Source organism: Astyanax mexicanus, chromosome 19 (genome assembly GCF_023375975.1).
Source record: "Astyanax mexicanus isolate ESR-SI-001 chromosome 19, AstMex3_surface, whole genome shotgun sequence".
NCBI lineage: Eukaryota > Metazoa > Chordata > Actinopteri > Characiformes > Acestrorhamphidae > Astyanax > Astyanax mexicanus.
Genome location: NC_064426.1, coordinates 40,542,915 through 40,562,010, shown reverse-complemented (window position 1 = coordinate 40,562,010; position 19,096 = coordinate 40,542,915). Strand labels below are relative to the sequence as shown.

The 19,096-nt window shown below is 38.1% G+C and overlaps 2 protein-coding genes across 3 annotated transcripts; one reads left to right on the top strand and one right to left on the bottom strand.

The window, feature by feature from the left end:
* On the bottom strand, window positions 1-11,204 carry LOC103034929 (RNA-binding protein with serine-rich domain 1). 2 transcript variants are annotated; one of them, XM_022665116.2, is made up of 7 exons: window positions 11,113-11,204; window positions 7,989-8,156; window positions 7,643-7,834; window positions 5,439-5,544; window positions 5,177-5,330; window positions 2,324-2,465; window positions 1-491 (listed from the first exon to the last, which is right to left on the bottom strand). In XM_022665116.2, coding segments are annotated over exons 1-7 (870 nt in total). In that variant the 5' UTR covers window positions 11,115-11,204; the 3' UTR covers window positions 1-385. The 2 variants fall into 2 exon arrangements, with proteins under 2 accessions (XP_022520837.1, XP_022520838.1); XM_022665117.2 differs by having other exon boundaries at window positions 7,643-7,828; window positions 11,113-11,203.
* A 42-nt stretch (window positions 11,205-11,246) lies between these two features.
* Window positions 11,247-19,095, top strand: LOC103030162 (uncharacterized). Its single transcript, XM_007232187.4, has 4 exons — window positions 11,247-11,450; window positions 12,717-13,371; window positions 13,472-13,615; window positions 16,007-19,095. Exons 2-4 carry the CDS (start codon window positions 12,748-12,750, stop codon window positions 16,892-16,894), a joined length of 1,656 nt encoding a protein of 551 aa, XP_007232249.3. The 5' UTR covers window positions 11,247-11,450; window positions 12,717-12,747; the 3' UTR covers window positions 16,895-19,095.
* The last annotated feature ends 1 nt before the right edge of the window (window position 19,096 follows it).

The following is a 19,096-nucleotide window of genomic DNA, read 5'->3' as shown; positions in this document are numbered from 1 at the left end:
TTTGTAAAGAAACGTTTTAATTGATGATCCAAAATACAGAAAAAAATCAAGTCTCATCAGAGTTAGGTTTAACCTCAAAGTTATGTAAAAATATGATAAAATGCGAAACTTCCACTCAGTACGCACAGTAGGCTCACAGAGGAAAAGAAAAAACTACGCTCTTTCACTTCAGTGGGTACGATAATGTGATGACAGGGGATTTCAGGTACAAATAAATCCTGAAGGGGGAAAAATATGGATTTTTACGAATGACTAATCGTTTCTGATGCAACGTTAACGGTTTCTGTCCGCGTTCAGATCAGGCCCTGCAGTTTCAGCTCTGTTGGTGGTGAAGTGAAGGTGCATCGCTGCACTAAAAGCTTCGTCAGGTGTGAGAAGAGCCTCTCTATCGTGAGGAGTTGGAGCTGGAGCGTGAGCGATGGCGTCGGCGGCCCGGAGATCTGGAGCGAGAGCGTCTTCTCACTGGAGAGCGACGACGAGGCGAACGAGACCTGAAAAAACAAAATCACAGAACAGAATCACTCAGCTATGAAGATACACACATACACACACTATTACACTGAAAGCTTTACACTCAAGCTTTCCCCACTAAACACATTCTAAAAAACATTCCATAATTGCTAGTGGTGACGGACAGTTCTGGTGGAAACAGGAGAGTTGAGGTGAACATTGAATTCTGCCGTGATTTGATCAGCCGTGGTTTTATGTTTTTTTTGGATACAATCCGGGTTAGCACCCGAACATCCCTTTCAGACAGCTTCCTCTTACAGCGTCCACAGTTAATCCTGTTGGATGTGGTCGGTCCTTCTTGGTGGTATGCTGACATTACCCTGGATACCGTGGCTCTTGATGCATAACAAAGACTTGCTGTCTTGGTCACAGATGCTCCAGCAAGACGTGCACCAACAATTTGTCCTCTTTTGAACTCTGGTATGTCACCCATAATGTTGTGTGCATTGTAATATTTAGAGCAGAACTGTGCTCTTACCCTGATAATTGAACCTTCACACTCTGCTCTTACTGGTGCAATAATGTGCAATTAATGAAGATTGAACACCAGGCTGCTCCAATTTAGCCATGAAACCTCCCACACTAAAATGACAGGTGTTTCAGTTATAGTGTGACACAGTAATAGCATCTAATATTGTACAAATAGCGCTATCCTGCTCTAAAAGCAGATTTCTGTGAAGCTTTAATGGTGTCCTTTGTATAACTGTTTATGCTTTAGTATACTGCATATAAATACTTTTTTTTGCATTACATTACACTACATTATTTCTGTTACATTATTATTAAATATAAAATCTGAATCTTAGTAAGTTATTGTTAATAAAAAAACAGTAAAGATAATAGATTGGTTTGTTTATTAAATGTTTAATTGGAATTATATTTGTACTAAAAACTCAAACATTTATTTTGTTCCATTAGTATATTCTTATAATTAATAAAAATATATAATTATATATTTGTGAATATAATCTCAGAAATTAAATAAAAAAAACATAACAGATGCAGTTAAAGCACTTAATTGCCTCAAATAAAAAAGTAGATAAGGTAAGTCTCAAATAAAAAAGTATACATAGGTATATGTAATAGTAAAATTAACATTGTTGTTTTATTCTATAAACTACAGACAACATTTCTCCCAAATTCCAAATAAAAATACTGTCATTTAGAGCATTTATTTGCAGAAAATGAGAAAGGTCTAAAATAAAAAAATGGGGCTTTCAGACCTCAAATAATGCAAAAAAACAAGTTCATATTCATAAAGTTTTAAGAGTTCAGAAATCAATATTTGGTGGAATAATCCTGGTTTTTAATCACAGTTTTTTTCATGCATCTTGGCATCATGTTCTCCTCCACCAGTCTTACACACTGTTTTTGGATAACTTTATGCTGCTTTACTCCTGGTGCAGAAATTCAAGCAGTTCAGTTTGGTGGTTTGATGGTTTGTGATCATCCATCTTCCTCTTGATTATATTCCAGAGGTTTTCAATTTGGTAAAACCAAAAAACTTTTTTTCTGCATAAAACTATAGGAGTTTCTGATGTCTGTACTCCGTCCAAGCACAATCGAGCCGCTCCCCACTTTCCTGCTGGCCTGTGCTCACACTGCGCTTAACACTCTGCGCACAGTAAAGCTTACATCATCATGATGCAGCTTTTCAAGTTTAAGAAAAAAAGAAAGTGTTGCTACTGCATCTGCATCTCTCACTGAAACAGAACAGTGCATGCAGAGACTTTCACTTCTGCACATTTTATTACTCTGATGCTGAACTGGAGCGATTTTTGGAGCAAAAACACACAGAGCTCCTGACACTGACCTTCTCCTCATGCGTGGTGGAGTTCGACGCCACATCGGGGGCGGAGGCGGCATCCTGCGTGGAGGAGTCATCCTGCGGGGAGCAGGGCGTATCCTGGGGGTCAGGACAGCTGTAGCTGTTATCTCCTGACCATCGATCTGACCTATAGAATAGAAGATAAACACACATCTTATTGTCTGAGTCAATTAAGTTCATGATGCTCACTAGGGGTTTCACGATTCTCTAAATCCTCGATTCGATTTTATTTCCGATTTTAGGGTCACGATTCGATTCGATTCTCGATTTTCTTTTTTCTTTTTTTTTTTACAGCAGAGAGGCCTATGCCAGTTTTAGATTATTCTTTGGTCAGTCATTGGTTTGATTCATCAAATTTACAATATCTTATTTCAAAAGGTGGGCTTGATATAAGTGATGCAATGTGATACAAGTGATCTGTAATACACCACATTAGGCACTAATGGTCAAATTTAAATAATTTAATTAAGATATATATGTAATGCCATCTAGTGGCTTTTTTGGGTAGCAGCAGTGTGCACTATTAAAACAGCAATGTGCAACATAACAAAATAAATAATACAAAAATACAGGAAGAGTCATGTACAAAATAATAGAACAATTAGAGCCTTAACAAACTGAACTCTATCCTACTATAACAGTTAAACATGAAAAATAAGACTAAGACTTTTTTTGGTCCCTGAGAATGAGAAGTTTTTTTCTTTAATAAAGATATATTATTAACTTTATCTGAGAGAAAGATGCTCCTTAAGGTACCAAAACTATCATATTTGATTCTAGACAAAACAACTGTTAATTTTATATTTTTAAGTTTTTCTTTAAGAAGATGAGAATGTCCACATTCTCTGGAGAAAGAGCTGCTCTTTGAGCTACAGTGTGCTGCGCTATTTGCGGGAGGGATCGTCGATCCTCTTTTTGACTTCGATGCTCGAAACCATGAAATAATTTCAATCGATTTCGATGAAATATCGAAATTGTGACACCCCTAATGCTCACCCAGTGAAAGACAATAAATCAGTAATATCAAAGAATATATCGTCTCTGTCCAATGACAAACAAGAATCTCCATTTTTGTTGATTTTAAGTTTACTACATAATTCAAACTGGCAGACTGTCCTTTGCACTGTGCCCAAATTTCTTGATGAATGGACCAATAGAAATACTTCAAAATGACCTAAAATAAACTATTTTTATATTAACTTCCATTGTAAGTTTAGAATGTTTTTTCGTTCTCCCGAAAAAGTTGCTGTTTTGCAAATACTTGTTTTTCATTGGACAATATACAGTATACGATATACAGTACCAGTCATTATAATTACTGAATAGTAAAGTGATCCAGACTATGAAGGAACACATAAGGAATTGTGGTAAAATACTCTGATTATTTTATCCTAACTTTTGCTCTTCCTGCACTTTCCAGAGATAGCCCTGATGAGTGCCCGTTTCATCATCATAACATCACAATGATGGTCTTTTTTGCGACTGTACTTGAGAATGCTTTCAAATTTCTTGAAATTGACTTTCAGCTTGACTGACCTTCATTTCTTAGTAGTTTTTTTTTTCTTTTTTACTTTTCTTTACTTGAGAAGTTGAGTAGTTCTTGCTTCTCATAATCTGGATTAGAACATTACGCAAATAGAGCTTTTCACTGTATACCTGTAACTCTACGGCCCAATCCCATCTCACCCCTTGGCCCTATCCCTTATCCCTTACATTATCCCTGTTTTGCGTGTGCATACGTGTCCTTATTCTTGTTAGGCTGGACTTATAGGAGGAGGGCTTGTTATCCCTTCAAACGGAGATTTTCGAGATGCACACTTCAAACGAAAGAGGTATAAGAATCACTGATAAGAAATCCACAGATGTATTTTTCTTGTTAAAAGTGATGATTAGCACTATATTACCATAGTTTAATGTGTAGTTTCAATGTTTTATTTATTATTTTTTCATAACAAGCATAAAACGGATCGCTAGTAGTTTGTTTCAGTAGCTAGCTAGCTAGCTTATTTTCCCGTTACACCTTAAATGTTGCAACAGCCGGCAGGGGCTGCAGCATTTTAAGGCGGAATGATAAAATAACCTAAAATAAAAGCTAATCAAAGCCAATTTTAGCTCCCCATCACAGAGGTCCTAAGAAACAGAGAGTAATAATTAAAGCAGCACTAGGTAGGATTTCCTTGATTACTGATCTTTAAAGAAGTAAAATTACAGCTTGAAACTCACTGCAGCGCTGCATTGAGGTGTAATAGGAGGAATAGCGGTGCTCTCGTGTCTGTGCCGGAGCTCCTCTGAGCTCAAACCAGACTCTGTAAGTTTTCCGAGGCGGCCGCGACCAACTCTCGCGAGAACTGCGACCTGCTTTCCGACCTTTAGTTCTAACAGTTCTACAAGGACTACTGGTTCATTCTTTACAAACTAACATACAGACACTCTGGCAGAAGCTGGAAAGAGACCAAATATGTCTGTGAAAGCCAGAAAACGAGAAAGAAAAACTAATCCGCCTGAAACATTTATTACATTCTACAACTGTAGGGGGAGCCCCCGAGCACAAAATCTCAAAATCCTACCTAGTGGAGCTTTAAGAGGAAAGAAATTCAAGTAATTAACTCTTGATGAGTTCAGCACAGCTGTTAACTGAAAGCCTGACGCTACCTCATAAAACTGACTGAGAAAATACAAAGCAACATGTGCAAAGATGTCATCTGAAAGCAAGAGGAGCTACTTTGAAGAACGTAAAATATGAAACATATTCTGGTTTGTTTAACACTTTTTTGTTGATCTCTGTAGAAAAAAACTGATAAACAAATACTTTAAAAATATGCAAATCCTTCTATTTACCTCCATCCATGTGCTTCAGAGCCTTCTGGGCCTCCTCTGGGGTCTCAAACTCGATATAGGCGTGGCCCCTGGACAAGTTTGGATGTAACCGGTCTTGTGGCATATCAATAATTTTGATCTTCCCGTAGGTGGAGAAAATCTCTTGGATGTGATCCTACAAATAAACACGTAAATCAATCCGTGAATAAGTAAACAAACAAATAAGTAAATACAAAATAAAGAGATGGGAAAATAATAATAATCTATATCCATCAGATTTTACCTTCGTGACATTCCTGGTCAGTCTTCCCAGGCAAAGTTTGGTAGGTTTCGGACTCGGACTTCTCCTCTTCCTTTCCTTCTCCTCTCCCCTTTTCTGCGATTTGGACCTGAAAAGCAGTTAATTACAATTATAAAGTAACTTAAAATCCTTTAATTTTCCCCAAAACCGACAGTGCACCTTTTAATTCGGTGCTCTTTGTGTCTACCAGTCAGGTATTAAGGAGCAGTAAAGCCACTCTGGTGAAGTACAGTATTATAAGAGTGGGTTTTCTGTCAAGTTTCTCCAGCACTAAGGCTGGAGCAGCATTAGCGCAAAAAAAATGAAAAAAAGACAATAAAAACAAGGAACTTCCATTAAGTAGAGCAGGGGTCAGCAACAGGCGCCCAGATGTGGCCGCAAGCATAAAACACCCGGCCCATGAGGTTGTTTGAACTATAATAAACGATAATGAAAAAAAAAAACTAAAAAATAAAAAGCTTCTCTGGTGAGCTCTTGTTTACATTCATCCCTTGTCTCTTTGTCACGCTTGGCATGACTTTAGTTTAGTTATTTCCTTATATAGGATCAGTTTCAGTAAAGACAGACTCAGGACATCCTTTGTTCCGAGAGCCATCAGACTCTTCAACTCCTCCCAGTGGAGCCGGAAGAGAGAGGACAGATGAGGAACGAGTCTCATATGTGCTTTCTTAATCACAGCCTTTTTTTTATTTATCTGTACTGGGAATACACTTTGTATTATGTACATCTACACCCTGTGACTTTATTGTAATTTTACTGTACATCCTGTACATTTGCATCCCTGTACACTACACTATGCACCTAACTTAAATACAATACTTGTACATGTACAGGTTTATGTTTAATATTTGTCATATCTGCTGATACCTGCTATCTCCTATATTTAATTTATTCTATTACTGCACTACCTCATATCTACAACTGTTTACTTCCACATTTATAGTTTAGTTTTTGTATTCATATATTTATGTATATATTTTTAAGTCTCAGTTTAGAATTTTATTTTATAGTTTAAGAGTCTAGTATCCCGTACTCTGCTCTCTTATTGTACTACACTTATTGTTTTTACTGTGTTGCGTAACTGCTACTGGCTGCTAAATTTCCTTCGGGATCAATAAAGTATCTACCTAACGGCATTTTTTTCCCGGCTGTGTCCCAATTTACTAGCCGGGGCAGCGGTAGGTGAATTGGACCGCGACCCTGTCGATACGGGTTTAATAATTTTTTTTTCCTTTCTTCTGAGGTTTAACTGCTTTGTAGGGGTGTCACGATTTCGATATTTAATCGAAATTATGTCATGTTATGTCTCGAGCCTCGAAGTCAAAAAGAGGATCAACGCGCGCTACACAAATGGCGCAGCACACTGTAGCTGCATTGTGACTGCTCAAAGAGCAGCACTTTCTCCAGAGAATGTGGACATTCTCATCTTATTAAAGAAAAACTAAATAAAAAAATAAAATAAAATAACAGTTGTTTTGTCTAGCCTCAAATATGTTAATAGTTTTGGTACCTTAAGAAGCATCTTTCTCTCAGATAAAGTTAATAATATATTTTTATTAGAAAAAAAACTCGTCATTCTCAGGGACCGAGTCTTATTTTTCATGTTTAACTGTTATAGTAGGATAGAGTTCAGTTTGTTAAGGCTCTAATTGTTCTATTATTTTGTACATGACTGTTCCTGTATTTTTTTATTATTTATTTTGTTATGTTGCACATTGCTGTTTTATTAGTGCACACTGCTGCTACCCAAAAAAGCCACTAGATGGCATTACATATATCTTAATTAAATTGTTTAAAATTTGACCATTAGTGCCTAATGTGGTGTATTACAGATCACTTGTATCACTTTGCATCACTTATATCAAGCCCACCTTTTGAAATAAGCCTCTCTGCTGTAAAAAAAAAATAAAAAGAAAATCGAGAATCGAATCAAGACCCTAAAATCGGAAATAAAATCAAATCGAGGATTTAGAGAATCGTGACACCCCTACTGCTTTGAGATCAACTGTTCTGCAATTGGGTTTAACAACCCTCTGGGCTGGAGAGCTACTAGTCTGTAGCACTCCATCCCATTGCACTTCATTTTCAAAAAACCCGTAATGGCTTGGAAAATATCTTGTCCGTGGCCAAACCTAATTGCCGACCCCTGCTGTAGAGAAAGTGTAGTGAATGAGAATGCTGTGTACTTTGACCGTGAGCGTCTGCGGTTGTCGTGTCGGCGGCGACTGGGGCTCGGCGACCCCGAGGAACCAGAGGAACTGGAGGAGCGAGAAGAGCTGGAGGATCCAGAGCGGCTGGAGCCAGAGGAGGAGCTGGAACCACTGGATGAACCAGAGCTGGATCCAGAGCTGCTGCTGGAGCTGGAGCTGGATCTAGACATGCGAGCCAAAGAATTAAGAGAGTAAACCATGAGAAAAAGCAGATATTTAGAACTGCTTTAGGAAAGTAAAGTGCTGTAGAATTACAGAAAATGCACTGTAACCTCATTTACTCACACAGACACTAGTGTATTCTGCATTACACTGATCTCACCTGCTGCTGCTGCTCCCAGTAGAGTTACTGCGGCGTTTGCGGTTCTTGTCCCTGCCCCTCTCCTTCTCCTTCTCCTTCTCAGCACCTTCCTTCGCTGCAGCCTTTTCTTTGCCCCTTTCTCTGCCTTTATCTTCTGAACGTTCCCTGCGTTTGGTAGGTGATGGGGCCCTGTATATATAACAAAAGAATGACAAAATATGTAAAATAAAATAAGGATGAAAATGCAGAAATGTAACAGAAAGGCACGGTCAGACAGTGGACAGCATTAGAGATTAATAGCTGGTATGTCAGCAGACTATTGGTGTACATGGATGAAGATGGTGTAAGAAAATATTGCTAAAATATCGATATTGCATTAAATTGCATTGTTTTGTTAAGCAATTAAGTACTCATTTTTACTAACACTTTCAAATACCAGAAATGTGCAAAAATTTCATTATTTTAATAAGCTAAATGTTGCTATTAAAAACTTTTTTGTTTGCTAAATAATTCCTCATGTGTTTTATTAAAGTCTTCAATACTAAATTTACAATGTAAAAAATAAACCATAAAAAGAAATATAACATAAAATGAGAAGAAATGTGGCCAAACTTTTTTTTTTTTTTTTTACTGTACCATAGCTTAGCTAACAAGCTAACCATAAGCTAGCAACTCTGGCTAACGAGTCAATTTCAAGCTAAAGAACCTTTTTTTTTTCATGAAAAGCTTATTCTGCAGGTAAAAAACATATTTAGCTAAATGTGAAGTTTTTTATTTTTGCTATTACTTGGCTATGCTCTGACGGTTCCAAGGAAGTAATGTAAACCAGCTCTTAAAAAAATTAAACAATTATTTAGCTAGCTAACTAACTTTCTAACATAATCTCATGTAAGTAAACCCATATCTGCATACCATTTATTCACTCACTCTTTGGATGAAATAAAACAGCTTATTCTGCATGTAAAACATATTTAGCCAAATGTTTTATGATACTTGGATGATCTATGATTGATGCTAATTTTAATCTAGTTAGATAACCTAACTAGCTGGCCAAATAACGTTACATTAAACCGGCTTTTTTATATTAGCTAGCTAACCTACAGAAGTCTCACGTTAATTAACACTTACAGCCATATATTAGCTACACTACAACTGTAATAAAGAGATTAAAGCAGTAACTTAATTTGGTTAAAATAAACGTACATGTTCCTCCACTGAAGCTATTAGCTACAGATGCTAATCTTAAAATAGCTAGATAGCGTTAGCAAGCCAAGTAATGTAGTTTAGTCAAGTCAAGTCAAGTAGTTTTATTGTCAGTACTGCAGGACATACAGAGAATTGAAATTACGTTACTCTCCTTTCCAATTTTACAGCAAGTACAGATAATAGATATAATAAAGGAGAATGGGAGACACTATGTGTACAATACAGCAGGGACACAAATAGACATACATGAGACAAAAACAAGGTGCAGTAGTGTGGGGGAGAAATAGATATATAAATATAAGTAAAAAGAAATAAGATATATAATCGAAAAGAGTGGGAGACACTGTATGTACAATACAACAAGAACACAATAAACATACGTAAGACAATAGTGCAATATTGATGGTGATTGAGATGGAATGACAGTATAAATAGAACCCGTATAACAATAGTGCAAATGTGGTATATAGCTTAAGGCTGGTAAAGTGAATGAGTGCGTAAAGTTCTTAAAGTTCACAGTTTTTTGGGGAATTAAAGTGCGAATTGACAGTGCAAGTATAGCAGTAGTGCAGGTACTGGGTATGTAGTAGGGGTGGGCAATATGGCTCTAAAATAATATCACAATATTTCAGGGTATTTTTGCGATAACGATATACTTGACGATATAGAAAAACAGAAACAATTAATTAATTTCAGGAATATAGTCTAAGAGTAAAACAACAATCATAATGTGGCTAAATAAATAATATAGCACAAAATAATATAATGCAGCAAATAATATTGCAGAATATTTAGTGCATGCATATAAACTGCAAACTAAAACAATTATACAATAAATACACCTAAAGCTTCACAGTAAATAATAGACTACTTTTAAGACAGAACAGCCCTGTTATCACGATATGGATTTTTAATATCATGATATTTCTGTCTCACGATATATTGTATACGATATAATATTGCCCACCCCTACTATGTAGTGCAAGTTCGTTTGGAAGGGTCCAGTACTTTGTGTATTGTAGTACAGATACACAAAGTACTGGACCCTTCCAAACGAACTTGCATAATTTAACTAGATAATTTAACTGTTAAAAAGATACAAGAAAGCTAACTAACTAACTTAACTAGATAAAATACACTAACATAGGTTAATATAAAACATACATAGCTTTCATTTAATTCATTTATTCATTTTATTCATTCATTTGATTCACTGATGGGCTAAGTTACATAAAGTACAATAACACTAACGTTAGCTACTTTAGCTTAGCTTAGCTTAGCTTATCAGCTTTCTTTCTTTGGATGAAATAAATTATATTATTCGGCTTTTAGGTTTGATTACATGCAGTCATATTATAGAGCACCTTCTAAATGAAATAAACATGTAGAATAAACCTGTTATAAAGAGATTAAAGCAGTGATTTGGTTAAAAAACTTCTTCAATTATGCTGCTACCGGTGCTAATATTAGGCTAGCTAGCGAGATAGCGTTAGTAAGCTAAGCACCGTAGTTTAAATAACGTTAACCTAACGATTAGCTAGCTAGCTAGCTTAGGTTAACTAGTTAGTTAATCTACTAACACAGGTTAATAAACATTACATTAATAACTTTTATTTATTAATTTGTTATTAATTCCTAACAGCAGCTACAGCTAAATTCATCCAGCCAGAGTCATCCATATATAACTAAAGGTTATTTAGCTTAGCTGAGTGAGCTAACTATATAAACTACAATAACACTAACGTTAGCTACCTTAGCTTAGCTTAGTTTAGCTTAGCTAATCAGCCTTCTTTCTTTAGATGAAATAAATGATATTATTCGGCTTTTAGCTTTGATTGCATGCAGTCAGATTATAGAGCACCTCCTAAATTAATTAAACATGTAGATTAAACAGGGTATAAAGAGATAAAAGCAGTAATTTTGTTAAAAATAAACTCACATGTTCCTGTACTGAAGCGCACTCTCTCCGTGCTGCTACTGCGCCTGCGCCTATCCGCTCCAGAGGGGGTGTATTTCCGGCGCTCTGAGCGCTGCGTCAGCAGCTGTGCGACGCTATTGTTTATCCAGCAGGGCTGTTTCTCAGTGTTAGCAGGTTTATTAGCCGTTTGAGCGCTAATAAAGAGTATTAAACAGTATTACAGAGTCCGGGTTGGGGTAAATATATTAGTAAAAATGTGTATGTTATATGAGAAACTGTATAAATGTGATTTAACCGGCGGAGAGAGCGTACCTGCGCTTATTATTATTATTATTAATACTCCCCCAGCGTCGAATTAGGTGAGTAGCTACATATGCTAAAAAATGCTAACATGCTAATGCTAACGATCTCCTGGGTCTGTTTAGTAAACATTGCCAACGCTAGATAACTATACAGCTCTGGAAAAAATGAGATACTTAAAATGATGAGTTTTTGTGATTTTACCAAATTGAAAACCTCTGGAATATAATCAAGAGGAAGATGGATGATCACAAACCATTAAACCAAACTGAACTGCTTTAATTTTTGCACCAGGAGTAAAAAAGAGCATAAAGTTATCCAAAAGCAGTGTGTAAGACTGGTGGAGGAGAACAGGATGCCAAGATGAATGAAAACTGGTATTGAACAAGTATTGATTTCTGAACTCTTGAAACTTTATGAATGTGAACTTTTTTCTTTGCATTATTTGAGGTCTGAAAGCTCTGCATCTTTTGTTGTTATTTCACCCATTTCTCACTTTCTGCAAATAAGTGCTCTAAATGACAATATTTTTATTTGGAATTTGGGAGAAATGTTGTCACTAGTTTATACAACAATAACAACAATGTTAATTGTACTCAAACATAAACCTATAAATAGCAAAATATGAGAAACTGATTCAGAAACTGAAGTGCTCTCCTAATTTCTTTTTCCAGGGCTGTATTTATATTTTAGCTATAGTTTCCCTGCTGACAAATTCAGTTTAAGATCATTTTTTTCTGTTTGTATGTTTCATGGTATTTGATGGTTTGGGGTGTTAAAAGGATGTTAATAATACAGTAATTCTGTATTAATCTTGTAGTTTCTAGCAAGACTCATGATTTTTACTCTGGAAACTCACTTGAAAATCGGACTGTTCGTCTTTCCGATTTTCCTCCAGACTCTGCTCCCTTGATTTCCAAATTAAATGTAAAATATACTGATGATCAGTGATGGTTTGGAGAGCCATGTCACCGCTGGTGTTGATCCACTGTGTTTTACTATCAAGTCCAAAGTCAGTGACAACTTTTATGGAGATGTGGATTTCATTTTCCAGCAGGATTTGGCACACTGCCCACATTGCATACAAAAAGTACCAATTGCTCTTGATTTCTGGGTTTTGTTAATTGGCTGTAAGCCATAATCAATAATCAACAATAAAAGAAATAAACAGATCACTCTTAAAATAGATCACTCTGTGTGTAATACATCTATATATTCTGAGTTTCACATTTTGAACTTTATTACTAAAATACTGAAGTAACTTTCCATTGATATAAAATTTTTTTGAGATGCATTATTATGTCACAAACCTTTATGTCTTGTAGTTTAAGCAGACCTCAGCGGGCAGAAGCGATCATGGGCAGACTGGATGACGCTGCCAAGCGTAAGGTAGTGGAGCTGCGAGAAGCAGGCCTGAGCTTCCGCAAGATCAAAGCTGTCCTGGAGCTGGAGAACATCAAGGTGTCTGCACAGGCCATCTACCTCTTCCTGAAGGAGTTCCACGGGAGGACCCGGCCGAAAGACTCCGTCCCCGGCGGCAGTGGACCCTCACCGGCTTCGGGGCTGGCTCTGGCGAGGGAGGTGGGTCTGAGCGAAGTGAGGCAGAGCGGCTGGAACGAGCAGCAGCTGAGGAGTCTCCTGCGAGAGGCATCTCGCGTCACAAGCTACCCGTCCCCTACAGACTCTTCAGGGAAGATCGGGGTTCCTCAGGAGACCAGGGGACAGTCCTCTGGGACGGGGAAGGGGGGGCAGGAGCAGCAGCAGGAGGGGGACGGGAAGGACGAGGACGTTCGCATCGTCAGCGTCACCTCGCTGGTGCAGAACGCCCAGCATGAGGGCATTAATACAGTGCGCTCAGGGATTAGTGCAGGAACTATGGCTACGGCTTTTGCACGGAGAAGATTCACGCCCTCTCCAGCCAATCCGGTTCTCGTGGCTCGGAAGAGACTCCTGGATAAGGCTCTGTTACACAGGGCGAGGGTACGAACCATCTATTAGACAAAAGATTCACTTTATTTAACACTATTTCTTTATTTGTTTAACTTTCTTCATGCATTCTACTCCCGTTGGGTGTGTTTAGGTAAGGGACAGTGGACCTCAGACCAGCCCACAGGCAGTATCGTTACTGAGGAATCAGTCTTGTTTCACTGGCGCTGATGGAAGGAAAGTCATGTTACCTCAAGCAGCTTCATTTGAGATCTCAACAACCCGACCTCCTAATGTGGTGAGTTTAGAAGCAGAAGAGAATATAAGTATTTAAGTTTTTCCACCAAATTACAACACTGGAGCTATTTTGTTTATTTTTTCACTCACTCAAAGGTCCTAGAGCCTGCTAGAGTAGTTAAACAAGATGTTTTACTTATTCTTAGTTAATTAGTAAAATTCCACCTTAAATATGGCAGATCGAGCAGCAGTTCCAAAACAAGCCGTGGTTTTAGTAATTTAGTCAGGCTTCTCTCACTTAATGTTAAGAGAGTCTGCTAGAGTAGTTAAACAAGTAAATAATGTGTATAATTTGTAAATCGAATTGTATTGTAATCAATGTATAGTTTACTAAATAGTAATAGTTTACTTTAATTTACATTAAAGTTTTATAATAAAATAATGATGATAAAATAAATGTAACTCTGGCTATTTTTTTGTATTTAAATACTAACTAATATTCTATGTATTAAATAAAATGCTTTAAATTGAATTTAGCTTTTTCCCTTTTTATGCAATTAATGTGATTAATCGAAAACAATATTGACAGATCATTTGATTTTCAAAATAATTGTTAGTTGCATCCCGTAATAAAAATATTACAATATCACAATATGTATAGGTGTTTTCACGATACACAGTTTTATCTCTACCGTATTTTGGCACACAGACCAAATCTATTAGTAGTGACAAAATCTGCTATTCTTTTGTGAACAGTACAGTGATTCTTATTTTAATTTGCTACACATCCTATACAATCCAAATTAAAAATGAGTTTATACACTCTCTGTAATTAAATTAATTGAAATAAAAAAAAATGAAAATATGGAATTTATTAATAAACAAAAAAACTAACGAATAAACACCGGAAATACATAAACAACCGGGGAGGCTAACAAACGAGAAATAAACCAGGCTGAGGAAACAAGGAAGCTGAACGGCAGGAAATTACCTAGAAATAAACTGTCTAGAAAACCAAGAGCATGCAATCAAGACAGATGTAAAATGTACAAAAACTGACAAACGAAACACCAGGACTATGAATTAGGGTTGCAGCGGTAACCGGTTTCACGGTATACCATGGTATTAAAATGCACGGTTATCATACCGTGTGTGTTTGCTTATTACCGGTAAAAGGCAAGCCAGTGGAAGAAACTCACCCGCGCATGCGCAACTCTGCTCCGCTTCAGCTGCTCAGCACACAGCGGTGAGAACAGCAGAAAGTGCATCAGACTAAACAAATCTCCGTCCGCCTAAAAAAAGGCTAAACTAAAACTCAGCAGTGTGGGACTATTTCGGATACCCGCCGAACGCACCCGAGGATGGTTATCTGATTTGTAATCTATGTGGCCGTAAAGTCACAGCTAAAGGTGGACATACGCCAAACCTGTTCTCCCATCTCCAAGAACACCACCCCGCTGTGCAGCGCAAAGTATGTGTTCAGTTTATAATTTTAATCTGAACCTAAATAAAACCTCTTTGTAGTCGTGCACAACCCATGCAGTAAGCGCAAAAGCGCTGAGTTATCCGAAATTTGGGCACGCAGGTACAGGCGTGAAGTGCGTGCTACGACGGATTCACGTGTCCGTGTAAAGGTCCTGGCCGGACTGGATGTGAAAGACGCCATTCATTTACATGCGTTCATTTTCACATTCTGGCGTGCCTGTTTTTTATATGTTAAAACCAGACTCGGTGTGAAAGCCTTAAAATAGAAATATCTATTGTGAGGATCATGTCAGAAATAAATCCCCTCTTTCTGCAGTATCTGCTTATATACCAACTTGGCAGTAAAACGGACGTTTACAAGAGTTGTTGATCAGACACTGACCCAGGCTCAGTTTATCAGATATTAAATAATTTAAACTTAAATAATTGTACTGAATAGTTTAAATACAGGATCTTTACTTCTTAAGAGTACATGTAATGTGTGACACGTGTGTGTGTGTGTGTGTGTGTGTGTGTGTGTGTGTGTGTGTGTGTGTGTGTGTGTGTGTATGTGTATATATATATATATATAATTGTTCCAGGTTTCTACAATAAATAGTTCATTGAACAAAAACCTTTGTTGTAATTTCTTTAAGGGTCAGTTTAATAATATATGTAACAAACTGTGATACCGTGATAACCGTGATACCGCGGTATTTTCTGAGACGGTTATCATACCGTGAAAATCTCATACCGTTGCAACCCTACTATGAATACACAGGGAGGGTAAAGGAGACAGGAAACACCTGGGGACAGGTAATGTGGGGACGGAGCTACAGATATTTACGAGGGAACACACAGACACGATGCAATAAAATATCAATATATCGTCCAGCTGTATTGTAATCTAAATGATTAAATTATGCAGAAATATTGTGTAGTTAATACATTTTTTAACATTATATTATGGCTTATATGTCTTTTTCAGAGAGGTCTTCACCCGGGGGCCAGCCTTTTCCGACGAGGACTTCTCCAAAGGGGAAACCTGCCCACTCGCTCCCCTCAGCAGCAGCAGCAGCAGCCTCGCGTCGGCATCCGGCTCCCGACCCCGACCCAGTCGAGTCCCACCCCCCAGAACCCAAACTCCTCGATCCGGGCCCCGGCTCCGCCCAGCCAGCCCTCTCCTCCGTGTCAGCAGAGCGGCGCTGACACGGCGGCGCCCAGCGGCCTGCAGGAGCAGGTGAAGAGCCTGGCCTCGGAGATCCGCAGCCTTGGGCTGGCGCTGCGGGTGATCGTGGAGCAGCAGGGCCGGCTGGAGAGGGAGCAGAGCCAGCAGACGCAGGTCCAGAAGCAGATCCTCAGCACCCTGCAGGAGGTAGCGTCAAAACTGGGTCCCTGCAGCCTTCAGCACCCTCCAGCTTCCACCGTGCCCCCGTGCCCGTTCTCCTCCACCAGCCAGAGCATCTACACCTCCTGCAGTCAGGCCCAGCCGAGGTTCAGCGAAATCGACGGGTCTGCGCTGGAGAACATCGAGCAGTTTTCTCTGGACAGCCTTGGCTCCGCCTCCATCAACGGCTTCCAGCCGTGTAGCACCTCAGACACTCTGACCTTCACCCAGACCCACACGCCATCCTTCACCCAGACCCACACGCCATCCTTCACCCAGACCCAGGCTCAGACCTACACGCCGGACGGGCTCTCCTACACACAGTCCCACACAGACACCTTCACAGGGCTGGACAACAAGTCTGTGGAAATGGCCTCCACCAGCACAGACCCAACTTTCCAAACCAGCAGCTCTTCAGCCCAGGCCTCGGCCCCGCCCATCTCCCCCCACGACGCCCAGCTGACCATCATCAAGGTGGAGAACGTTTAGAGAACGTTAAGGGAACAGTTTGCTCTTCATACCTTAAGAGTTAAATAAATGAAGAGTTAAATAAGTGAAGATGATTGGTCTTGACGTCCTGCAACTTCATTTAAATATTTTTTTTTGTGGGTACCACTTTAAAATAAGGCTCCTTTATAAAGGGTTTATGAAGAGTTCATGAATGGTTTTAAATTAATATTTAGCAAGTACATAAAGAAAACATAAAGAGAAAGGGATACTGTAGCCTGAAGTTTGCCAAATAGTGATTCAGTTTCCACATTCATTTATTTATTTTCATACAATACCAGTTTAAAATCAGGACACACATTAAATACAGTGGGTATCTTTTCATCATTATTTAAAAGTGTTATACATTGTGGATTAATACTAAACTCATTCAAACTATAAAGAAAAATATATGCAATTAATTAGCAAACAAATGTGAATATGTTTTAAGATTTTATGGCTTTCAGTTAACAGCTGTGCTGAACTCGTCAAGAGTTTAATACTTGAATTTCTTGCCTCTTAATTTTAAGGTTTGAGAGCATCAGTTGTAAGTAGTTAAGAGGTAGGCTGCGTCCAGAAACCCCAAAAATCTCCTCCGTGACCCAGAAACTGATTTCGTGACGCCATCTTGCCGCCTGTCCAAAAACCGTAGGAGACAAAAGTAGCCGCTTAAAATCCTCCTGTAGGAGGCTTCCAACGGAGGGTACATCAGTGCATCCTACTCCGGTAGACTTTTAGGGATTTTCGAATGACGTCACTGCATCCACGCCCACAGAGCACGCGAAAATGGGGAAGGCAACGCCCAAATATACGTCATAAACATATTAATTAACTAGGTTCCTTATCTAATTAAACAGTCAGTAAAGCAGTGATATAATTTATAGTTTAGATAAGCTGTATGTTCAGTAAAAGTATATTAATGATCCCATATGTAACATGTTGTTGTACATGTACACATCACTTCAACATGTATGAAAAATATAATATTTATTATTATATTTATTATTTATTAATTTGTTTTTTTGTTTTATTACATTCAGTGAAATCAAGTCAAGTCATTTCACTATTAAAATAATTTAATATTTACATATGCAAATCAGGCTGTTCTTTAAAGCTTAATATGCTTGTTAAAGTTATGATCTCTAGAATTTGGAATTGTGTTTATTGATCTCTCATTTTAATTTTTGTATGCGGAGCTCGATCCAGAAGCTGTGATTGGCTGTGCAGTATTCATGTGCTGAAAGTGAGCGTTGTGATTGGCTCAGTTCATCGGTAGTCAACGTCCTATCTAAAAGGGATCAGCTGTCCCATTTCCCCAGTTACAGCTCCTTCCCTCCATTCCTCTTCCTCCTCTCCTCTCCTTGATTCCTCCACCTTCTTCCAGGGTAGGAGAGGAGGAGTAGCAAAAGTTTCTGTACGCAGCCGTAGAGTTACAGGTATACAGTGAATAGTGAATATTTGAGTAATGTTCTAATCCAGATTATGAGAAGCAACAACTACTCAACTAAATAAAGAAAAAAAAACAGTACAGTCACAAAACAGACCATCAAAAATGTTATGATGATGAAACTGGCACTCATCAGGAGCATCCCAGGAGAGTCCAAGAGGAGCATAAGTTTCCTCTGTTGTACAGGATAAGTTCACCAGAGTTACCTGCCTCAGAAACCACAAGTTAACAGCATCTAAATGCTTCTTCACAGAGTATTTTAGCTTGTTTAACACTGATTTTAAGTTACTAAATGATTCCTTATGTGTCCTTCATAGTCTGATAGATCACTTTACTATTCATTTAAGTACCCAGATTTATTTATTTATTCTTATTTATCCAGTAATCATAATTGTATGTATACTAACATATTAAATGACTAAACTGACTGTTATTAATTATGTTAAAAAAAGATGTTTTTATAAAGGAGTCTTATTTTAAAGCGGTACCCTTTTGTGGATACGCTAATGTGGTCTTCCTTAAAATAGGCTTCACCTGAGAGTGAATCATTGTCAGTAGTACTGTAGCTGCAGCCATAGTGGACTGTGTGATACCTTTGGCTGTTTAATTTCCCTCCTCTTCTTTATTTTATGCTTGCAATATATATTTTTTACTGTAATGTATTTTTTAAAACTGTTATTGTATTTACCAAAAGTCAAACTCAGATCACCCATTGCTAATAAACTGTGTGTTCATTTACACTCACTGACAACAAAAAC